The 19,755-nt window shown below is 45.1% G+C and overlaps 1 protein-coding gene across 1 annotated transcript in view; it reads right to left on the bottom strand.

Moving 5' to 3' along the window:
* Positions 1–10,031, bottom strand: part of GRHL1 (grainyhead like transcription factor 1) — a gene marked incomplete at its 3' end in the record, with an annotated part of 36,684 nt that extends 26,653 nt beyond the window's left edge. Inside the window, exons 1-7 of the mRNA XM_080615506.1 lie at positions 8,943–10,031; positions 6,041–6,111; positions 4,109–4,499; positions 3,249–3,325; positions 2,269–2,425; positions 1,634–1,745; positions 570–664 (exon numbers count right to left, since the gene is read on the bottom strand). Coding sequence (XP_080471632.1) covers positions 570–664; positions 1,634–1,745; positions 2,269–2,425; positions 3,249–3,325; positions 4,109–4,499; positions 6,041–6,111; positions 8,943–9,194 — 1,155 coding nt within the window. The 5' untranslated portion in view covers positions 9,195–10,031. The remainder of the gene's footprint in view (positions 1–569; positions 665–1,633; positions 1,746–2,268; positions 2,426–3,248; positions 3,326–4,108; positions 4,500–6,040; positions 6,112–8,942) is intronic.
* Positions 10,032–19,755: the final 9,724 nt, after the last annotated feature.

Raw genomic sequence — 19,755 nt, 5'->3', positions numbered from 1 at the left:
TGCTAGTTAGGGAAGCTGTCCATACTTACACACCTACCACAGTGCCCACAGTTCTGAAAAACACAGAGTTCACCAGGAGGCTGCGCCAGCTTGAAATAGGTCACTGGGTGTTGGGATCCGCAGTTTCAGCAACACATGCTTTGGAAGCTCAACAGCAGCAGCTACTCCCTCTTCTGCTAAAGGTGAGCTCATTGCCACAGCCTTAACTCTCTCAGAAGCTGCCCCCAGTCTCCCACAGGGATCCTCCAGCAGACTATGCTAACTGCCAAGCCTAGCTCCGCTCCATCACACCTCCCGCACCGCTTCACCTGCTCTGGAAACACTCTGCGCTTCCTTTTGTCAGTACTTGTCTGTCAGGCAGGCAACTCTGCCAAGAACCTTACAGCAGTTGCTGAGCTCTCCGCGGTTGCACATGCAAACCCTCTTAAGAAATAGCCAGAAGGTTTTGCCTAATGTCAGAGCATAAACAAACTTGTTACATGCTAATCACCAGGTAGGCCACACACCCTTCCCCTCCCCCAGCCCCTGAATCTGCTAAAAGGACAGGAAATAGAATCATGGTCACATACCTTGGCTTCCTCATTGATGTCCCAAGTGAAGGATATGGCGTTGTACGCGATCTCCTCAATGTTACTGATGGTGTTGAAGCTCTCCTTGTAGTCAGCTGATAGAAAGAAGTATGCATAAGGGAGAGACGATACCATCTGGTATCCTTACATCACACAAGGCAACCAGAAACTGCAACTCTTCAGCAACCCCCTGGGGGCAAAGGAAGCTGAACTATACTTAAAAAAAGGATCATTAAGAAGGCTGGAAATTATTCTTGTACAAAAACAAAAAACACACGAACAAACAGGAGGAAGGACAAAAATGGGACTTGGCAGAAATTCCAAACTAGAGACTTCAGTGAGAAAAGCCGATATACCAAAGATTCCATGTCCTGTGCCATAACCCAGCTATGTTGGGGAAACTCTACCCTGTATGGCAGAGGCATAGGCTCTCAATAAAACTCCTTCAATAACAAAGATTTGCATGCGCGTCTGCTTTAAGTGCCAAGTGATTAATTCCTGCTGTTATTCACAGAAGGAAGGGACAAGGAGTACAACCCAGCCTTCAGCCCCGGAAGGCTGGAAGCTAGCCAGCCCCAGCCTTGTCTGGAGGCAAGTGGAGATGCAGTGTTTCGTTTTTTTACGTGTACCAAATGCCAGTTGTGAGTGAAGCTGTGGTGAGGAGGATCACTACTGTCCAGGTATTTCTACAAGGATCGTGTCCTTTGAATAAATGCAGTATTCAGGACAGCCACAGAGTCTATAAGCTGTGATTTCGCAACAAGCACCAGGATATGCCAAAGCAATGTTGTCTGGAGGGGAGTGTTAGATCTCCCAGTGCAAAACCCTAAACTCAGAGTGCTCACCAACCAAAATCCTCCCAAAATCGGCCTCTCTAAGGAGTTCTGAAAACTACAGCATTAGTTCTAAGCAATCAAAAGCTCTCTCTGGGCTTTCATCAAAGCTATGGACAGCAGAGAGTGTTATCCAGAGATTCCTTAAAATAACAAAGAATTAGCCAAAAATCAAACCTTGCCAAAGAATTAGGTTTGAAGTTTGACATCACCAGTGACAGTGTTCCTTACCTATGTCAATGCATCTTTGTTTGGCTGTGTGCTGTCTTGAGTGCCAGTACTTCCAGTGGCGGAGCTGATCTTCCCTTGTTTTGTCTTCAGCAAACACAACCATGATGACACTCTGAAAGGGGGAAAGGGTAAGACAAAAAAAAAAAGCAACCAACCAAACTAAAAACACCAATCAAACAAGAAACCCAAACCAAACATGCAAACGTGAAACAAAAGGCCAGAGAGTACATTTGTGTTGGAAGTTCTTGGTGGTGTCATTTTCCGCTTTAGGCAGATTCAAATTGATGCACCACAGTATATCTGGCACACTCCTGCCAAACAGGAAGGCAGACAGCAGAGCTTTGTGGGTCATAAACAGAGATGAGCAGAACTGCTCTCCTAACTGCAGTTCAAGGATCTCATTCCAGGTGTTGCATCACCTTTACACAAGTGCTGACTCCACTTCTTAACAGACTGAGCGAGGATGGGTTGGTCTGGAAGTAGGTGGACAGCAAAGGAATGAACACTGACGTAAGAGAGTGGGTAAGCTAGCCTTAGTGCTGATGCTCTGGTTTAGATTACTGCACTTTGGGAGAGTTTAAGGCTACCCTTGTACACGCCCTCTTTCCTAAGAAACCACAAGAGCTGCCACTCACTCGGACTTTACTGATGGGATGATGGATTCCTTCACTGCTGCTGACTTCTTTCAGTGTAATGGGATAAAATTGACCTTTATTCAGGTAAGTCATCGTGCTGTCCCCAGGCTTCTGTCGGAGGGACTTGGAGGCTTCCAGAGTGTATTCAAAGTTATTCCTACAAAGCACAGAGGGCAACGATTTCTAAGGCATTTTCCTGGAAAGCTGATTAAATGTTCCACATTTAATTTGGAGAAATTCCAAAGTCGTTAGTTGACTCACTAAGCCATTAACAGGCAAGGAAGCTGGAAAACAGGATGAGCCCCTTTTTCAACCATTTCCTTCATGAATGAACATTTAAGAGAAGTTCTTGGCAAGCTAAATCCTGAGATGTATCAGGAGGCAAGACTGTAAGCTCCCTATTCAGGCTTAGAGCAGCAAGCTGCTCTCATGGAAAAGTATCTATTAGCAATTAAATTAAATTAAATTCACAAGCTAATAAGCCATTCAGTAGCCAAGGTCTTTTCTTCCCTCTTGGTCAGTTGCAACTAACCAAACGACTAGTTTATTCCTCTCTCTTAGGAGTTCAGATGAGTTTCATGCTTCCTATTTCTGCTGTGGATTTCCAGCAGGAAGAAAGCAAGACAAGCAAGCAGGCCAGGGAGAGGGACACAGCTAGAAGCCAGCTCCAAGACCACTGCAGAGCTGATGGACAGCACTGCATCTTCTATTGGGACAGGGAGTTGGTACAGCACAACAACCGAAACTGGGTGGCATTTCCAACCCTGCAGGTAGATTTCCTGAAAGTAGTTTTTAGACATACAGGTAGGATTTTCAACTGTAAAATTCAAATAAGCAAACACTGTCGTGGTTTTGAAATCCACAGCCCCTCCAGTGCCTGATACAGACTTAGCACAGAAAGGCACGATCTGTACTGCTTGCTCAAGGACAACTATAAAAGAACAGGAGGGTATGGGTGAACAGGGGCTTTAAAGCATTACCCAGAAATGCTGTCAAAAACATAATCTTCTGAATTCATGTTGGCCATCCGGAGATTCAGTTCAGTAGGAAAGAACACCTGGTGCAGACACAAAACAAAGCAATGCATCAATTAACGCAGCAGCAACAACAGAAATCAAGATTAAACAGATATTCGCTACCACAGAACTTCTGGCAGGCAAATTGATCATCCAATAACAACTGATATTTTGGCCTGTACAAACAGGACACTTGAGCAGGGTTTTATTCCAAAACTTCTGGGTGTCAACTAAGCACAACATCTCAAAAACCTTCTGAGTCAGCTTGGGGCAACATTTTAAAGTTCTCCAGAATCTCAAAGAAAATACATAGCAACACAGCTCCTCGACGTCTGGCTTAAAAATCAAAACATTCTCACATTGTTGTTTCCAGCTGGCACCATAACACAAAACCTACAGATTTTCATCCAGGTTTAACTCTCACTCAAAGCCCCTAAATAAACCAACTACTGACACACACCACACCTAGAAACTGGCAGTAAGGAAGCTTACAGACATAGCCACTTTATTTCAGTACCCGCAAAGGCACCATGGAGTGCCGAACTCTTGCAAAACCTAGCACAGCACTGTGGATCAAGATAACTATTTCCACACTCTGCAGACCAAAGGCTCTGTCACTAGTGAGATTAGTCATTTGCTTTTGATAACTATTTCATATTGTGAAGGTTTTATTTACTCAGTCATGCATCTTTTTGAGAAAGTCCTCTATTCCTCAATCACTGGACACATTTCTGGCTCACATAGCAAGAAAAATTAAAGATGAAACTGGATCTCTTCATCCAGATCAAGACGCATACACACAGAGTGACTGCCACTCTTGGTACCTCTTGCACGCCCTCCTTGAAAGTCTCTGAGAAGGTGGAATCTGGTGTTCGCCTCTGGGAGTTTTGAGGCTGGGTGTTGGAACTGAACTGGTCGGGGTTGAGGTTCCTGTCAAAGACCACCACCCGCTCAGGGGGCTCGGGATGGTAGACACTTGGTGGGATGCCCACTGCAAAGCCATGGGGCTGTGTCTCCGTCTTGATGGAATGGGTGGGCATGGTGGCAATTGAAACGGTGACTGTCGTATCCGGCGTTGTAAGGTGGCCTCTCTTATCCATGCCCATCTGGGGCGTGTGTGGAAGGACAATATTGAAAGGCACATTTTTCAGAACCTGGACTCTGTTTTCTCCAGCAGAAATGAGTGACTGTTCTGTCACATTTGGGATGCTGTTCCTTTAAAGAGCAAAGAAAAAACAACAGTGCATAAATTATACAGCTCACTTTCTCATTAAATAAGACCTAGAAATACTTCTCAGCCTTCTGGACAAGGACAGCCAGCACCAACTCTCCTGCTTTTGCAGAGCAGCTCAATCCTAACCTGAAAAGCTGAGAAACTCTTTAAAAAACCCACTCACCTCACCTACTGCTAACAACCCCACCTTGGAGACGAATTACCCTAGAGCAAAGGGTGAGGGATCATAGCCCAGATCCTCACTGCTTGGAAAACAGTAGTCCACAGCTACACGCTTCAAGGTCCTTCCTACCATGTACTGACACACACCAGCTCCATGAAACTGCTCTTTGGTGGATGGAGAAGGACTGAGAGCAAGGCTGCTGCTGCTGCTCTGCCCTGGGACTGCGTGCCACCCAGGAACCACTAATAGGGAAATTACACCCCTCTTTCATGCACAAGTCCCCAAGAAAATCCACACCGAGACTCCTGGGAGTGCTTTGCATAACTTGCCACTTGCCAGCCCACTAACTCATTTCTGCCAGGACAACACTGAGATCTGTGGCTAAGCTGACCTCACAGCCAGTAGCCACTAAGCCCGCCCTCCCTTTCTCTCTCCCCACAACGTGGTCCTGCCCTCTCCTTTGCACCAATTCTGACGCTCCCCCAGTCTCCTTGGTGAGCCAGTTTGGCTTGTTCCACTGGCAGAAAACTAGCCACTTTTTTTTTTTACCTGCTAGGTGATGGGTCAGTGCAACACCACAGCTGGTACAAGGGGAGCAGTGGGAACACATGACTGAGAACCAGACTGCTCTTCAAAACAGGCTGTTTAATCGGCTCAACCAGACCACAAAACCTCACTTTGAGTCCTTAAAGCATCTAGTCTATCCAAAGGAAGAGGATAGTAGGACTGGAAGCCTGGCTTGAATGAACCTCACATTTGTAATATTTACCTAAGCAGTATCATCTTCTGCTGAGGAGGCACAAAAGAGGGAACGCAAGAAGAGGAAGAAAGAAAGGAGTTCTAGAGGATCTGAAAGAAGTCCTCAAACAATACAAAACCAAAACTAAATCATAAGCACTTTGAACTCCTTCCTTATCTGTCCATGCATGAAGAAGCAATGCTGCTGGTACCCAAGTACAAAAGCAGCAGTGAGCAGCTGAGGCAATCATATGCAAAAAGGGTTGCTAGTCACCTCTGCAACCTTCAGAAGGGGTGCCTGTGCTACCAGGCCGAGCCTGTTGTTAAAGAGAGTAGATTTTGCTACACTGGCTGTACAACACCTGTACATAGAAAGCAGGCAGATGGCAATGAGAAGCAGTTTTGGCCTCATCTCTTCACATTATGGTCCAATCCCCATCCTGTTCCTGGGGCAGCACAAGAGTAAAAGCAAAGGGCACAGTAAAAGGGGCACAGAGTAAAAGCAAACAATTTCTCTCTTCCATCACAACACCGCAGTGCAGCAAGTTACTTTCTTTCAGCAGCTTCGGTGGTTTACGATGGAAAGGAGATAAGCAGACACACAATAATGAAAACTAATACCTTTTGCTATGGTCTTGGTCAGGATGTTCTACCTCTGGTTTAGCTGTCGAAGACCTCCTCTCCCTTGGGACCTGGGAAATACAAGACATACTATAATTACATTCCTCTTCCCATACAAAAAAACCCAAACAAACAACAAAACTACCTCCTCAAAACAGAGCCATTTGGTCAAATTAAACATTGCTGCCTGATACCCATCATTATTTGCATTACAGATGCTCACACAGCTTTGGGATGCCAGGCAATACTCCGTGAATTCCTGCATAGCTCAAGGCTGCTCCATGGCTCATTCCCCAGGAACATGCGCTCTCTAGGCCACTTCCTCAAAGACCACTCAAGGCTCTTCTTTCTCCTTGGAGATCAGGTTCATTAAGCGTATTGAGATGCTACAGCTCATTTTTGTGCATGGCTACATACAATACACTGGCCTAAGCTGTATTAGAACTTTTATGAATGAAAAGCAACTACCAGTGCTCTGGATTTCAGATAGCTCAGTACTGCTCCTTGAACTTTACACCATGAATAGGATTTGCCCTGAAACCACCATATACCACAACACCGATAACACAAGCCACCTCATACACACACAGACACTGCACACTATTCAGAAGCCATACAGAAGATGGTGAGCTCTTTGACCTGTGGCAGCTTGCTTCACTGGAGCACTCAGCCAGCACTCCAGCAACCCAAACAGCTCTTGCCAGCACTGGCACAAGCCCATGGTGCTCAGGTCCACCTCAACTCTACAGCAAGTCCATGCAAGCTCCTCTGCAAACCCACGCATAGTGGCCAAAACACATCTCCTGAATGAGCAAAGCAAACACCTTCTGGTGTAAGGAGGAGTAAGCTCCAACCACCTTCCTTCGCTGAAGCCTGCTTAGATACTGCCTGTGCTAGGTAACCTGGGTGCAATGCAGGGAGCCACCACTTTACTATTAACTCAAATGCTGATGGCATACCTGCATGAACAGCATATTTCTCTAAAGACTCCTCAAATAAAACCCAAGTCCTGGCTCTTCCACATAACGTGGAATCTCCAATAACATCAGAATTGTTGGGTTTTCCACAGTAAGCAGCAAAATTTAGCTGCTTACCATAGCTGGAGACTGTTAGGAGGCCACCACTAACCAGTCACTGAAAAATAAAGGTCTTCCCAGCTGCATTTGGCCAACGCTGCTAAAATCCAGAATTTGATCGAAAATAGGTTTCTGCAAAGCCTGGTTAATCACAGCTGAGCTGTGACTGATGATGAGCTGAGCAGTCCATTAGACATACAGAAAAAAAATTCGAGTTGTTTGGTTTTGGGTTGGTTGGTTGTTTTTTTTGTTGTCTGTTTTATTTAATACAAAGGTGATTTCATCAGGTGCCTTTAGTATTGCAGAGGGGGTGTATTAGAAATGCCTAGACACCATCCCTGTAAGCATTACTTCATAACAGCCCTCAATAAATCTTTCAAGCTCAAACCATTCTGCTTCACCAAAGCATGCAGCATACCTGTTCTTACGCCAATTTTTCAGTACACCCACTGACACCCAAACACAAGAGGAAACCCCAAATTTGACAATAATATACAGAAAGTCCCTTCTGCTTTGCTAAGCATGAAGGATCAACATGAACGCTCTCTTTGTAATCTACATGCTTAGAAATCAAAACTGATTTTGTGGATTAAAATCATCTGGTGAAAGTGTTTGGGGCTTGTTGCTGGTTCCCCCATTCCTCAGCCCCCCCCCCCCCCCCCCCCCCCAGCAAGCACAGGCACAAAGCAGAAAGCCAGTTTTCTCACAAAATTAGCTGAATAATATCCACGTCAGTGAGTCTGTGGCATTCTGTCGTGTGTGCGGAGTGCTAATCTCCATATTAAGCATTACAGGAATATTTCAATACTTAAGACACGTCCAGCTCCTAAAAGGGCAAGGCAAGGACTTTAGATGCACAAGGAAACCTCTCCTAGCGCATAAAGAACATACTGCGGTTGGCAACTGCACTCACTACTGTTAGAAGACACCAACTAAAGTGTCAGGCACACAAGCCAAGTCATCCTGGTGGCCTCCCTGCTCACTCAGCAAAGGAAAAACAGGTATCTCCACCCAGTGAGCCAGGCCACCGTTAACACAGGCATCTAACATGAGCAGGATGCCTGCCTGTCTGCCTAGAAATGGCCGCTGGTCTCCACTGACTTGAACTGGACATAACTACCCTGGCTTAGACTCCTGACATTTGGGAAAGAAAGCTCAGCAAAATGTATTCCAGGCAAGCCTGAAAGTTATCTGTTTGACTGTGTTCAATTCATCACTGAGCATCTACTAAGGCACATGTCTCTGAGAAGATAGTTGTGGTTGTCTTCCCCAGCATTCACAGTCAAAGGATTAACAGATTACAGCAGCTGAAGGTTAGAAGAATGCAGACAGCAACTCCTTCAGGCAGACACTTCTGCCCCACACTCCACCAAAGCTCTGCAGTTATAGCTTAGTATCAGCTGAGACTAAGCTAGTACATCAAAGCTCCAGGAAAAGCAAACAGTCCCACCAGAACAGAGGTCACACGAGAAAAAGGAGAACAGTTTTCTTCTCAATGTGTATTTACATTCAGACAGACAGGCTCCCCAAGTTTCATTCTTCATCACTATTTCTATTAATACACTGCCACCTGCAGAACCTGGACTTGAGAGGCAAAGTTCTACCAAAGCTTTTGACACACTCCATTAAGATCCAGAAGATCTTACTTTCCTGAGCTAAAAATAAACTAATTTTCAGAAAAAGAGATGTGGATTTTTTTTCCCCTTTTAAAGCCCACATAATTTAAAATCCTCATGATCTATCCATAGCTTCTGTAAAATCCTCTAGCAAATGAGAGGCGGAACAAGAGCTCCTCTGGCTGCCGGAGCGTACCCACGCCAATCTACCTTGTAGTAATCATAGAGCAGTCCCAGGGCAGCTGCGCTGTCTTCATCACCATTGATGCTCATCATAGCTTTGGTAGCTGCTGTAAGGGGATTTTCAAGAAAGGTTTTCCAGGCCTCATCTTCACTGGTGTAAGGACGTCTCTGAGAGTAGAGAGAGTCATTCTGAAGAACCAACACGGGTCTTTTACTTGAATCATAACGAAAAAAAAAAAAAAGGAAAAAAAGCCACCTGTTAGAACACATGAAAACCATTCCTAAAGTTCTTCAAAATTAGCTGCTCCAATTTCACAGGGTTCATATTCTGATTCAGTGCACTGCAAGGATTAGCCCAATACAAAAAGCCCAGAAACCTAATTCTGATCTCATTCACGCTCAGTGTACATCAGGATTAACTTGACCAAACTCAGCTGGATTACACTAGCCTCTATAAAAAGGCAAAGGCATTTAAGAGCACAACTGACCTGCTCATGCTCTGAATCCAACCCAGAAAGAGTTACATGCGCTTGCTAGGCTGCCACCTACAAAACCTCTAGTACATCCTATGTAATACTACCAAGCCGCAACCTGCTCCAGTTGCTGTTCCGAGTAGTTGTTTCTAGTTCCAGTCCCCACGTGGAACTAGAAAATGTGAATTAAGGAAACACCTCTTTCACACAGAGCTTTCAGAAGGTGTCTTTGTTCTCGGAGTATACCTGAAAACACCACCTAAAAGCTGCTGGCTCGTTATAGACTACACAGGGAAAATGGTCAAAGGGTCCTTCAATCAGTTTGGCAGTGAATTTTTTTCTGAGAAGGGAAGCCCAAAGCCCGATTACTTCTGAAAGAGCCTGTGACACTAGTTTGAAACACACTCAGCAGATGACTGAAGAGAAAAAAAAAAGGAGGGATGGGGGGAAATCAGTTTTCCCTTTATGTTGTAGTGTACAAAAAAAAAAAAAAGAGTTAATATTTACTCTGAGCATTTTGAGATTGCTGGGAACAAGAAAGCTCCAAGACAACCTGGACTTCTGCCCACAGGCAAAAGTGGGACACCTGTAGAAAATGCTGTCCTCTCAGCTGAAGACAACTTAATAAGTTTCGGTTGTACTGGTAAAATATACACTTCATCTTTCAAGTCAGTTCAAGCTAACGTTGTTTAAATCTGCTTTGTAAAGCAGCTCAAACAGTTTTCTTTCCAGTGCTAGCCCAACACTCATTTACTGCAAACTGGTGGAGAGAGAAGGGAGGCTTTTGTTTTCTTAAGTAATTCCAGATTCATTTTGTAATGAATTGGCAATAATTTAAAATAAATAAAAAAATTCTATTTTCAAGAAAAGGCCCACAAAATGCAGTTCCCCACCATCATACACCTTCCCCAGTACATAAGTACTCTTTTAATTTCTTTATCCACATGCATTCAGACTGAAATGTACTACAAATACAAAAAGTTATGAAATATAGAAGTTATGAAATACCCTAATCACTATAATCAGCTTAACAGTATCCTACATTTATCACCACCTTCTACCAAAAAGATTGCAAAGTACTTCGCAAATCACGCATTCGATCCCTTATTAGTTACAGAAGTAGCTTCAACAGGACAGCTTGGCTGAGTTGAAGATACTTAAAACATGGGAGTTTCCAGGACTTGTAAGAGTACTTTGTGGCTATCAATCAGAATTATATAGTTGGGAAAAAAAAGCAAACAAGGACAACAAAAAGACAACAAGCCCTTTGGTTAGGTCTTCACAGGTACACATTGACACAGATACCAGAATGAAGCATACCAAATTACAGACAACTGTGGTATTGAGGACATCCACCCTCTATCAAAGCAGAATTTTCTTTAGGGACATGGAAAAAGCTCCTGTTCTTATACAATGTGATAAGAGAAACCTCAAGCATCTAGCAAACGGGTAAATCATTCAGCTAAAGTCACTCATAAAGAAAACGGCAAAGTAACGTGGGTGCAGCTCACTTGATCCATCCCTCCCAAGTTGAAGGGCTAAGTCTGCCTTGCTGGAACTCCCAAGAGCACTAAACTGATTCCTTCCAGCCAGTGCAAGGCTTCCAAGGAAAGAGACACCAAAACCACCAACAAATAAAGCAGCCACTAACCACAAATGTAGAAAATACAAAACCTATATATATATATTTTCTGTGTGATTTCTTTGCCATTGCAACACATAAATATAACACGTATCATCCTACAGGTAACCTTACCCCCTTAAAAGCAGCATAGAAAGAATTATCTGCAGAATTATCAGAAGCGTAGGGTTTGGCAGCAACTCAATCCCTTAACAGAACCACAGCTTCTTTCAGGAAAATTAGAACATTATTAATAAGAGGAAAACAAGCATCCTAAGTTTTATGTTTCGAGATTATTGGTACATGGATCTGCTCGCAAACAGACAAGTTTAGCAAAGGCTGGAAATGCATTTCCTACTGCAGCTTTAGTAACTTCTGAATTTTATTTTCTATGTGATCAAAGTGGAAGCAGAACAATATTACATAAAGCACACTCTCTCCTTGTCTGCAAGGATCCTGCAGCCCACAAGTGTTCTGTGTTCAGATCACAGGAAAAACTCCTACTTACTTCACCGACCCAAACCCCACTGTTTCTCTCCCTTCACCGTGCAGTTTAACTCCAGTCAGCAAGAGATCATCAGCCGCACAGTGCTTTTATACCTGGTGTTGCACAGAGCACACCTTTAATGCTGAGGCAGCAGACAGGATTTCTTCCGCCGGCTCCTACGTGCCAGGAAAGTGAAGCGCACGCACCTAAATTGCTATGGCCTCATCTATTAAGTGTCATCAGAGGTAGAAGTATATATGAAAAATCCTAATCACAGGGCGCAATTACTGAGCTGCTGCATTAAGAGTCCTCCTTCCAGACAGCAGTGTAATAAAACCAAACAGAAACCTTTGGTAAAAAATACTATGCTGTCTCTAAAAAAAAAAAAAAAAAAAAAAAAATTCATTTGAATCACCGATCGTCCAAAACACAGTAGTTTTAGAATCAGTTCTTCAAGTCACTTCAGAGTTTTCCCATTTTCCATTCACTTACAGCGTCCACGGCCACCGTCGCCAGAGGGGCACGGTGACAAGTGCAGTAACAAACCCTAGTCGTTAAACACGGCAAAGGATCCGTTTGAAGAAGTCAGAAGACGTCTCAGCATTCAACACCGTGAAGTTACAGAAAGCACACCCTGAGCTCAGTTTTAACTCTTCTAACCCCTGGTTTCGCGCAGTACGAGACGGCTGCAACCGACCTTACCGACAGCCCCCCTCGGGGCTCGGTTGCGGGCCGGCGGCCGACCCCTTACCTGCCGAAATCCACCTTGCCGGACGGGTGCGCCTCGTAGAAGTCCATGGGTGCAGCTGCGCGGCGCTCTGGCGCGGCGGGGGACACAGCCCGCCGCTCCGGCTCCCTCCGCCCGCCACCCTCAGCCCCGGGAGAGGGGCACCCCGGCGCTTCGGCGGCGCCCGCTCCTCCTGACGGCGCAGCCCGCTCGCCGCCGCCGCCTGCTTTTAAGGCGCGGCGGGGGGCGGACGGCGGCGGCACTGACCCACGCCTCGTTGCCGGTGTCAGGTTTCAAAGCCGGCCCTACCTCACCGCTCGCTGCGCTGCGCAGGGTGGGGAGGGGAGGCCGCCGGGGTCGTCCCGCTGCGCCGCCAGACCCCCTCGGGGCTCATCCCCCGTCACCCCCCCTCAACTCCCCCTCCTGCTCCCCCCCGCCATTTCGCACCGCCCCGCCGCAGCCTTCGGTCACTCCCCCGAGAAGACGGAGGGGGGCGGGCCCCCAGGGAGAGTGGCTCCCCCCGGCCCGGCCCCCGGGCGGCGAGCCCCTCTCGCCGCAGCCCCCCTAAGGGGCGACAGTACCGGTCTGACCGGACCCGGCTGTCCCCTTCCCCGCCCGCCTCACTCACTTGTCGTAGTCTTGTGTCATGTCTGGCGGAGGCAGCGGGCGGCAGAACTGGCCCAGCTGGTCGGGAGGGCAAAGCGGGGGGAGCAGAGAGAGCAGCGCGCAGCCCGCCGCACCGACGGGTTTTGTCGGCTTTTCTCGCCCGCTCAGGTGGCTCCCGCAGCCGCAGGTGGACGGGCGCCGCGCTACGCCTCCCATTGGCTCCCGCGGACCGCGGGGCGGGCCCGCCGCGCCCCCATTGGGCAGCCGGGCGGGGCGGGGCCGGCGCTCCGTGAGGGACGCGGGCCAGCTGAGGCGCCCCGCAGGGACCAGGCTGAACAGAGCCGAGCCGAGGCCGGCCCGGGCAGTGCTGCGGGGTACTGGCCGCAGCGCAAGTTACGGACGAGTAAAACTTGACGGAGAAAGCGCTTCTCCGAGGTTGGGGGCTCTCTGGGGCGGCAGCGCGCTCCACTGTCAAAGGCCGCTTTCCTGAGGTAAAAAACAACACAAAAACTAACACAAAACCCCTTTTCTGGCCTGTTTCACCATCCCCCAGCACACGTTCACGGGGCTAAGGCTAGCGCCCGAGGCGGGATACACGGGAAGCACCCGGGCAGCTTTTTCGCACTATAAAAGTGTTTCCCTTCTTCCTCTCCCGTCCCGTACACCCTCATCGCGCCCGCACTAACCTTGTTTTTAGGAAAACGAAACAAGGCACGTGAATTTACTGCATTGACTGCAGTAGATACCAGCATCGTTACGTGCCTCACAGGTGAGCCCAGGTTTGCAAAGAAAAGTTTACAATGGAGCTACTGCTGGAAATGCATCTAAATCCTCTGGTTTAACAGCAGCAACATTACAAATACATCAGATAGATCCAAAGTGGCATGGGTGAATTTGAATGAGAAAGCTCCTAAGTTTCTCCTTGAGAAATAAGGGTGGGAGGTTGGTTGTTTAAGTAACAAGTTGAATCCAACCCATATAGCAACAATGCTATCTATCATATGTCAAGATGCTTCAGATAGCTCCTGTAATTTAGAAGTATGCACACTAATAAGAGGTCTCTTCTTCTAGGTCAAAATCTCTTCCCTATTTATACGGGATATACTCCAATGCAAAATTATAGAAGGACAATTCAAGCAGCCAACTGAAGGAAATACGAAACTGAATGGAACAAACTTTCACTAAGGGTCTAATCCTGAAAGTTGCTTAATATCCTCTGACTGGATTACAACTAGCATTCTAGAAACAAAATGTTTGTTGCGATCTGCAGACATTGCCACTAGGATGGCAAAAGATAAATATCATTACTGAAGTAGGATCCCGCTCTTATGATGTGAAACGAACTGATGTAAACTGTTCTTTATGACATGCAATAAAAGGTATTCTATATTTTTAACCCTCGTTAAAAATCCAATTTGTTATTACATAGAAGATTTCTTATCTGCTCTCACATATGAGAAAATACTGTCATCTGATTAAGATGTCATTTTTCCAAACAAGTATAACTTGCTTTGTTTCCGATACAAATTATAAAACCAGCTCAAAATCCCAAGTACTGGGAAGCACTGGTAACATTCTTGGGTGTTGTTTACTGTGCTTCACACTCCCTGCTGCTGCTTGTAGAATCCTGGGATGTACAGACACGATAGCTGCTTTTTGGCATATGTGCATACTTTCCACTAACAATAAAATATAATACTCCCCTGTAAGTGACCCAGATGCAGCAGCTCAGTCACATGTTTACATTGCACCCAAACTGCTATAATCTTAATGATGTGCCACACTTGGTACTTGCACTTAACTAGAATTTGCCATGATTTTATTCCAAGTAAATCAAGGCTGTTGTCTCTGCAAAAGGAATGCCTTTTCCTAACAGCCCGATCCACTGACGAAAACTTAGTTATCGACATAGGAATCGCTTCCACATTCAGGAGACAATGATATAAACACTGGATTGTGACACCACTGACTAATCTGCCGGTCACAATCTAGACTCTGTAACACCACTGGTAGGTGTATTTCTGTGATGTCACCAACTGGGTTGCATCATTGCTGAATAAAATCAGGGAAGAAGCACAAAAGGATTTAGCAGAGCTTTGGCTTGGGCATAAAGCCATGCCAACCTGGTGTGGCAGCGCCCTGGCAGTACTCCCCTTGCCCTGCGCTGTTCCCTCCAACTTCTTGCCTTGCTCGACCATTTCACCTCAATCTTGTTGCTCTCCTCCACCTCTCACACCCGTCCCTTTACTTTTGCCTCTGCCTTGGTCCTGCTGTCAGCGTTCTTACCTTCTTCACTTGTCTCCCTCTCAAAACACATTAGGAGCCACACAGAAGTTACATGCCACTTGCAACCACGTGGCCAAGTGCTGTCTCAACTTGCTTGCATCTCTTCCTAGTCTTATCTTTTGTCATCGCTATCTAGAGAAACTGGGATTTATTCTGGACAAGGATTAGCTACTGTGATGACTTACCTAACAAATAAGGCTTTAAAATCTCATCCCTGTTAACATCTACACTCACTGGCCATTCACGCCTGTGCAATAAACAAGTTGCATCAAGTTTGTAGCAGTACTTTTGATTTCACAAAACGCAGCAGGGAGTCAAAACAAGACTACCTAATCTGAGCCGCTAAGATGTGAGGGCTCTGCTGCAGAGCTTGCTGTAAGGAGCAGTAAATCTTCTGTACTCTCCACTACACAGCACACCAGGCAAGCTTTGCTTTTCTCCAACAGGCCTGTGGTTACTAACGACAGAGCTGGAAGAGCAAGCATGAAGCTGATCACTGATCCTCAGAGAATAAGCCTGAAGGCATCAAAGGGGTAGAAAACCAGAGAAAAACCCATGAAGATGTTCATGAACTCACTAGAGGAAGTGAGGTGAAGACAGGTACAGTGGAAAGACAGACAAGTGACAGTAGGAAAGGAAGCTGGAAAGAGAAGCTGGAAAAAGCTGGGGAGGGGAGGCGAGGAAGGGTAAAGAAATAAATGAAAGCACAACGTGTGAAATACGGAACAGAAAAATTAAAGAAACAGTTTGCTTTTCACTTCAGTCATATGTAATCTTGCACGCATTCTTTAAAATTCCCTTTTGATTCTGTATTGAGCCCTAAAGATAATGTAGACATTGTTGAGAGTATACAGACTATTCAGGGGCAGGAGATGCAGCTCCATCAGCCTGAGTACCCTCCGAAATCCCTACAATGTAAATCAATCAATTTTGCAGCAGCCTATATATCAAAGCAAAGTTATCCTGAAGCCTAGAATTTTATCGACAAGATCTTCAGCAGGTTATCCAGTCTCACTGAGCATTTAGTGTCTCTACTTAATATTATGTTTCCCCTGGTTTGACTTGCGTGCACACAGGTCCTGCCACACAGGCTGACAGTGGTGTAGCAAGAGGACAGTGTGTGCAGCTTTTTCGCTGCATGCTATTCTCTGCCTAATCCGCTCTACTCCACAGCACAGAAATCACCCCATTGCCCAGTTAGGAGTTAGCAGCACCGCAGAGCTCAGTTCAAGTACACAAAAACTTTCTGCCACAATTTCTATCGACGCAGCATGACTTACGGTGCAGATGAGATCCAGATGGATGGCTTTACATCCTTAGCATCAGAGCAAACTGAAAGTGGTGGTCACAAGGCCACAGTCAAGGTCCTGCTCAGCAGCAGAGGAACCAGCCTGCCTGCAGAACTGAAGCCTGCCTAGCTGGTGAGGAGCTGATGGCTCACCAGGAACTCACTAGCTCTGCAGTCCAATGTCTTCACCTTGAGAGCTGGGGCACTTGGATATCGTTTTAGGATGCCCTTTTCTTCCCTTGGCCTGTCAAGTGGCAGCATCTTCACCCTTGCACTCTATGCCACACCACTAGAGCAGCCCTGTCAGAGGTATGCAATGCTCCATCAGCCAGCTATTGCAGGTGTCCTCCATGGAAAGGTGGCACAGAAGCATCCCAGGATCCAGAGCAAGATATCAGATCACAACACAGACACTAACCACACACATGGTGGCATTCTCAGGAGGCTATGGTGGGGTCTGCAACCAATGAACAAAGCCACTGCTAGGACAACAGGGTGGTCTATGAGCACAGAATACTTTACAATACAGAGCAGCCATGTGAGATTATCAAGAGGAATGTGCTTATATTTTCTTTTAGAACTCCCTGATGTACTGCCAGAGGCAGAGTGTAGGTGCTGAGGATTGGCAAGGAGTGTTCTGGCTCTGGAAATGCTGCCATTAGCAGTTGTACAAGGGCAGCTATAACCTCACATGAGGACACAAGCATTCATCATCTCCTGTTCTGCCAATCCTTACTCACCCTCTTGTTCACTGTTTCTAGCACAAGCAGCACTGAGGAAAGCTCTTTTATGCACCTGTTTCGACATCTTGGCATCCCCTTTATGCTCTCTCTCCCTCATCTAATTGACCCAGGAACAAAGGAGCTTCACAGGTGAGGAGCAACAAGATCAGTAACTGCAGAAGAAATACCGGAAAGCAAGCAAGCATTCTGCCTTGAGTGCAAGGGCAAATGCAGCGATGTGGGGAAGGGACATGGGAAAAGGGCAAATGAACCAGGGAGCACACATCTTCCTCGAGGATGTAACATTTTCAGACCTCACCTCTCCCAAAAGCCCCGTGGGTTGTGGTTCTTTTGCTCCTGGCCCTGCAAAAGCATCCTCTTCAAAAATAACCATAAATACCCCAAAATAATTTTTCAGGACCATCAGCAAAAGGCTTGTTTGTCCATAAAGGGAGAAAAGCAACTTTGAGGAAGGGTTTTTGAGCTTTCCAAGAAGTTGTTAGAAAGTGAGTTACTCATTGTATTGCCTGTAACATTGCACGGAGCTTTCTCAAATCTTCCAAACACGATAGTTTCAGGGGTCATGCTAAAAATGAGTTAGGGAATATGTAATTGCAGTGAAGCCCATGCAACACAGTATGCCCAATAAATTAAACTGGCATTGCTTGCAGGCATTGGGCTTTGCTGATTCTCATTCTCTGGTTAAATCAGGTTCAGGGCCTTCACTCTGTGTAAGAGGTTAAGGAGAAAATCAAACACCCCTCCTTCATGTCTGGAAAATCGTAAAAGCTTTAAGAAGAAAAATATGTTACTGAGACTAAGTTGCTATTGAGAATGCAGACACACTGAGGTAGTGAAGAACTAGTAAGGTAAAATATCTATTCTGCTGAAGGCTGTACCTTTCAAAAGAAAAGGAGATATCTGTCATTTTAATATATATATTTTCATAAATATATATTCATGGCCAGGTTGAATGGGGCTTTGAGCAACCTAGTTTAGTGGAAGGTTCCTTGCCCATGGCAGGGGGTTGGAACTAGATGAGCTTTAAGGTCCCTTCCAACCCAAACTATTTCTGGGATTCTGTATCTCCACTGAAACAACAGAAAGGTTGCACTATTTGGAAGAATTCATGAAGCAAGGCTACTTTTGCACTCTTAAAGATAGAAAAAAGCAGTGTGTTAAAATGTAACACACAAACTAGAAAAAAGCCTAAATTCCCTTCAGAAGGCACATCTAGGTCTCAGAATAACTGATTTGCTATTGTCCAAGTTAATAATTATTTAACTATTCTAAGTCTTCTCAACATACATTGCTTTAAAAATTTAATCTAAAATAACCCACTTGCCTTTATCTATACACTTAAGAACTCATTCAACTTTTAGAGTAGGAAACAAACCAGAGTCTCTTTACTTAAAATTTCCACGGGAAGAAGTACAAAAAAGTAGCTATGAGAAAGCTGAGCTTTACCTGGACATTTTCAGCAAATAGTTACAGAAAGGAGCTGTAACTTAGAAGAAGATAGAGGAGGTGGTTAGAAGGGCTGGGCTGTGGCAGACACCCTACCCTTCAGCTATCCACCGGTAGCTGTCTGTTCAACCAGCACAGCTCCACCTCAGGGTTATATTAACTGGACTCAAAGTAGTTGTCCCAAGAATGCTCAACTACACTTCACTGAAGATAAGGCACTCTTGTGGCTCATCAGCTTCTTCAACATCATTACTCCAACATAAGTGTTGATTGATTAAACTGGATAGAACTAACATTAAGTATTTTCGGGGCACACCCTTTACTTTTAAATCTGACTCTTAACCTATGTGTCCAGAAGGCACACAGCTCTTGATGATTAACTGCAAGCTTTATTCCAGTTTATTAAAGTACAGCCTTAATTTATTCTAACATCTAAGGCAGCTTTTTTACTTTTGTAACAATGTAACAATGAGCACAGTATTTTTAATTTATGAAGCTCAGATTTTACTACTACAGTAGTTTTAAAAGAAAGGTATACCTATAATTAAGTGCATAAGTCTTTCAAATTAAGACTTCTGAATTAAATGAATCCTTTAAGTATAACAAGGTGTCTTTTAGATAGTTAATTCAAACCTTTAACAGATATTACAGTAAAAAGAATGAGACACTTTCAGTCCCTTGAGCAAGCACTGTGACAATGTGTATTACCCTTCTGTTTATTTTTAAGTCAAACACCCATCTAGAACAAGAACAGTGAGTAATTTTGCCAAATATTTACAAAGCTTAGCAATTCACTCAGGTGAGGTCAAATGTAATAGATAATGGCTAATTTTAAAACACAAACACCAGACAAAACATGAGCTTCAAACTGGTATATTCTGAGTCTATTAATGTAAACATCAGTTCAAGACACATCTCATCAGAAGTCTGAGGTATGTATGCACAACGTGGCAATAGATTTTATGAAACTGTACCCACTTATGAAATCCCTAACAACAAGCAGCAACCCAGTCTGCTCTTTCTTTTTACACCAACAAGTACAGTTTAGCTCTGTATGGTTGAAACTTTAACTTCTCATCTGCACGTTACAATCACTTTTTGGGACTGTTGCTCTAAATCCCTATTCTACAATAACTATATTAAATATCCGAAAAAGTAAACAC

This window comes from Psittacula echo (genome assembly GCF_963264785.1).
Source record: "Psittacula echo genome assembly, chromosome: 4".
NCBI classification, from domain to species: domain Eukaryota; kingdom Metazoa; phylum Chordata; class Aves; order Psittaciformes; family Psittacidae; genus Psittacula; species Psittacula echo.
This window is presented reverse-complemented; position numbering and strand designations above follow the sequence as displayed.